Source organism: Alligator sinensis, unplaced genomic scaffold (genome assembly GCF_000455745.1).
Source record: "Alligator sinensis unplaced genomic scaffold, ASM45574v1 scaffold118_1, whole genome shotgun sequence".
NCBI classification, from domain to species: Eukaryota; Metazoa; Chordata; order Crocodylia; family Alligatoridae; genus Alligator; species Alligator sinensis.
In genome coordinates, this window is record NW_005841850.1 from 5,502,053 (window position 1) to 5,506,851 (window position 4,799).

At 43.6% G+C, this 4,799-nt stretch overlaps 1 protein-coding gene across 2 annotated transcripts in view; it reads left to right on the forward strand.

Annotated features, from left to right (window-relative positions):
• Nucleotides 1–4,799, forward strand: part of WSCD1 (WSC domain containing 1) — a 53,885-nt gene that overhangs the window by 27,964 nt on the left and 21,122 nt on the right. For both annotated transcript variants that reach the window (XM_025210830.1, XM_006016111.3), the window contains one exon: nt 1,879–2,000. In XM_025210830.1, the coding sequence (XP_025066615.1) occupies nt 1,879–2,000 (122 nt within the window). The remainder of the gene's footprint in view (nt 1–1,878; nt 2,001–4,799) is intronic.

Here is a 4,799-nt window from a genome sequence, read left to right on the forward strand (position 1 = left end):
GGGGGGGGGGGGAGGCGGGGGGGAGGGAGCAGAGGTAGTTCAGTCTAGGGCATTTTCAGCCCCTTTGGAGGGGGTAGCAGGTGTACTGCCCCCCTCCAGGTGAGGGGGGGGCATCCAATGCACCCACTCCACCCATCAGCACCAGCTGAAGAGCCCCAAGGATGAGCTCCCTTTGCTGCCTTCCCCATCCCATTCTGAAAACAGGAGCCCTGGCAGAGAGCCCTGGCCATTGCTGCAGGCTCCCAGCCAACAACTAGGCTCCCCTCCCCGCTGAAACCAACAGTGAACTTCTGTTTGGTCTGAGGTAATGTTGCAACTCAGAACACTTTGCAAAAATCATTTCGAGTTAGAGCTGGGAGCTGCACTTCTCTCTCCACCCTTAGTTCAAGTGCCCCCACCACCATTTTTAAAGCGCGGGGATGCTGATACATGAGACGAAGGCTGGAGCACGGTAATTGCCATGGTCCAACAGACTCAAGTAATTGAGTCCACTCCAATGTGCTGCAATTCCAGCACATTGGAGCAGCCTCCATGCTCATGTATAGGTTGCCTGTTACTCCAGCCCAATATTAACTATATTTGTCCAATTACCTGAGGCAAGTATTGTTTAGGGAGACAGGGATGTCCAATGAATAAAGCACCGGACCTCAACTCAGGGGACAAGTTTCATTCCCAGGCATGCCGCTAGCCTGCTGAGTGTCCTTGGCAAGTCATTCAGGACTCATAGTAGAGATTATCTTTTATTAGACCAAAAAAGATTTTTGCAACAAAACCCAAACCACCCCCCCCAGGACTCTCCGGCTCCTGATTTTTTTGCAAAAATATTGTTGGTCTAATAAAAGATAATCTCTACTACGAGTCCTGTTTGCCTTTTCCTCTAGACCAATACGGCTACAACCTGGATACCTTGGCAAGTCATTTCACTTTTATATCCCTTTGTTTCCTCATATGTAAAATCAGGATAGATACTTGCTACCTCTGTAAAGTGTATAGGAAGCTAGAATTTAAAAGTGATATCTAAGTACTAGATGTTGTTATCATTATGGCTGTGTGTCTGGCTTAGTAAAATATCATTATCATTTCATTCATCACCATCATTCAAGGAAAAATAATACATCTGCATCAATTCCACAAGGGGGGAATTTATGCCTGTGTATCAAGCGTGAGGAAACCCTGCATTGTAACTCCAGCTAGACCGAGATCCTATTTCTCACCTCAGCTACACAGCTGCCACTCTACAATTCCTGGGGTTAATAAGATCAGTATCTGGCACCCAAGGAAAGAGCTTGCCCTCTCCATGAAGAACTTATTTAAAAAAAAAAAAAAAAGCCTAGTTTTGATCTGAGAAGCTGTAGTCAGCTCCCCTGCGCTGAAAAGAATATGAATGGGAATGTGGAGGGGGGCACACATGTTAGCTACTGAACAGATGTGCAGAAAGGTAGGCCCCCACAGGGGGCTTCTGAACTCATTTAAAGTCTGCTTTTTTTTCTCCTGGTCTGGATCATGGGAAGCTTTGTAGATTTTTATCAAGGCTTTTAAGCCGCTCAAAGAAAAAAAAAAATATCTTCAAAAGCAAACCGGGGCTTGCAAACAATAGCAATGCCCTCCACTGGTGGAATTTAAATTAAACTCCTCTCCGCAGCCCTACTTTCAATAGTTAGTACAGAGCTAAAAGGCATGTGTTTCTTTTCAGTACAGCAGGATTTTGCAACACATTTTCCTAGTGTATATCTGCGTTTCTCTTATTTCTAAACTGTGCTGAATATATATATATAATTTTTTTCCTTTAGGATCCGAAACTAATATTGTTCTTTGTGATAGCGGCAGGCAACTATGGGCTCTGTTTTCTCAAGAGAAACCTATTTCATATCCCTGCAGGGAGGAATGTTATCTATCGCGGATGTTTTAAAGCTCCAGAAAATTTAACAGACACCTTTCCAGCCTCTTTGATACAGTCCAATTTGACGGTGGAGATGTGCTCTGAATTTTGCTCCAAGAAAGTAAGAACAGTTCTCATTTCACATCCTTTATTCTGGTTTTTACTTTTTCCTTTCTAAATTTATGACGTGAATAGACAGGGTTAGTGCCTTTGGAGCCGTGTTTCCAAAGGACAGAACTCTTCAAAGTAAACACCCAGTGGTATACCTGCTCCAATTATTACTGGGCAAGGGTGGCAGACGTGGGAAGATATCGGAATATGATGCATAGGGAAGTCGTTCTAAGCAGCCATCCAATGGACCACAAAAAAGTCAGTATTGTGCATCACGTTACAAATAGGCGCACCCCCAAATTTGATGCCACTGGGGATTCCTAAGCTCTCAGAGATTCAAGACTCGGCTTCAAAAGGCACGTGCTGACTAAAGGCAACATGTCTCATATACGCCACTCAGCACTGCTGTAACTCATAGCCCCGACTCTGATCCCATTTGTACATCAGTATCAATTGGAAACAACGCTGTTAAAATCCTTGAAATTAGTGTAAAGAAAAAAAATAGTGCAGAGTAAACAGAATCAGGCGCTGGGGGCCAAGCCTTCAACTAATGCAAAAATTTACATCGGATGAGAGTTTAGGTTGGACAAACGTATGTAAAAGAAAAAGCGACCTGTACAGATGAAGAATTTGTATTTAGTAGCTTTTCATACCCACTTTGCACATGTGCCAACACTATTTGAAGGGAAAGGCTTTGGAGTGTCAAATCCAGTGTGTCCAAAGCAACATCGGTGATTTGACTTAAATTCTCAGTTTTCCCAAGCTGTACCTCCATTGCCTTCAATTAAATTTCTTCCAGCTTACCTGAATAGCAGTCTTAGGGCCCTGTTTGACTTTGCTACATCAACACCTATGCGGAGCAATTCTCTACAGTCCTGTACTTGCATAATCATTTTTACTCCTGCTCAAGTGAATCCAAAGAGCCTGATTGCCATTTACACTTAGGCCCCATTATATTGCCCTGGCAACATACAGAAATCTAAAAGTGGAGGCAAATTGTGTTTAAATTTACTCTGGGGCGCCTTTACAATGCTAGAGTGTAAAGCAGCCATAACGTAAATGAGAAGTAGGTTTTGCTACTGATGTACCTACATGTAATTGTGGTGGCAATAAAAGTGAATTGGTTAAGGGGTCTAATCTAATCATTTTATGTTAAAAAAAAACAAAACAAAACATAAAACCAAATAGTGCAGGTTAAATGCGGATGCAGTTATACCAGGATCAAACGCCTTTCTACTGGTGTAGGTCTACTCCCCGTTCCATATGGAGACAAGCTCTCCTGGCATCGCACCTCCACCCCAACATAACAGAGCTCATGCCAGGAGCTTGCGCTGCTTTTATTCTAATGGTCCAATTAAACTGATACAACTCGTACAGGTAGACAAACCCTGGCTAGCGATTTTGACTTGGGGCCTGCCTATGCTGCTTCTGAGCCTTCCCTGGGCATGCTAATTGAGAAGTATGCCCTGCTCATAGAAATGCGGCAAAAAACCATCTTAGGGGCAATAAACAATGTGGGGCTGGACACATGCTCAGTGCTGCTCCAAGGCAGTGATATGATCTCGTTTAGGGGGATTTGGTGAACACACAGTAGGAATAAGCAGGCTGGCTATGCTTCAAAGGGATAGTTCCAGATACAGGATGGAGACACCTACTTACACATGCTTTGGTGCCTCTTCTACTATGAAAAGTGACTTTGCAGGGTACACGGCAGTGACAAAAGGGTTGTCACGTATTTACTGGCTTGTGGACTGAACACACAGGGCCTGAGTCTTCAATAACAGGTCGAAGGCAGTGTAATTCACTTCATTGACTTGAACAAACTTAAACTAGCTCAATGGAGTGGAGTATTTGATCCTAGCCCCTTTCTGCTTAGAGGAGCTGGTGGTTTTATTTCCCAGGTGGGGGGTTCATCTTTGTGCAGAGCAAGGTTCACTTTGTGGTCAGATTTAGCCTAAATCCACACTCCAGCTGCACACACTAAACCAAACATTCAATTACTTTGTCTTCTACTAACACAAAATTGATTAAAACTATTAAGGCATGAAAAACAAATCTTCATAATTACTAGGTAGAGTAATGTTACTGCCTTTTCTCCCATGACGCAGAGTGGGAAGTTTTTTTTCCAGACAAGATATCCTGTTTGCCACCTCCTCAGTACAGCAGTTGCAAAACACTATTGAAGAATTGCTGTGTTGGTTAACCATCACAGCTGTTGGATTCATATGTTTAGTACCTTATACTGAATGCCTGGGACCCGGCAGGAAACTGGCCATCAGCACTGTGAGATTCTCTTCTCAGCTCTGCTACTGACTTATTGCTTAACAATGGAAAGGAACTTGAACCTGTGATCACAGACAAATGCACACATAATTTACACTGGTTCATATACTGATATAAATCACAGAAGGATCAGGGGACAAAACAGATGTGCAGCTATCCTGGAGTAGCTTATACATGAAGTGGCTCTTACATTACCATGGAGAGGCAGTGGGGAAGCGGGTGATAATCTGTTTGCCTTTAGCAGGATGGAAATGGACAGATGGGTGACAGCTTTGGGGGTAATGCTCCACTTAATTGGGCAAAGTTAGCCTGGTTTAGGGAGGATGCACCGTCTCTCATCCCCGACCCTCCCCTCCTGTCTGCCCCAGCAGGCTGGCCTATTTATCTGAGCTAGAAAAAGGGGTTGCCATAATTCACTGTTAGTCGTAAAGGAAGAGGCAGAAAACAAAACAAGGCACAATATCTTTGCTTAATGTTTGTACAGACAATAAAGAAGAGGGAAGTTAATTCCATTTATCTCTTTCCC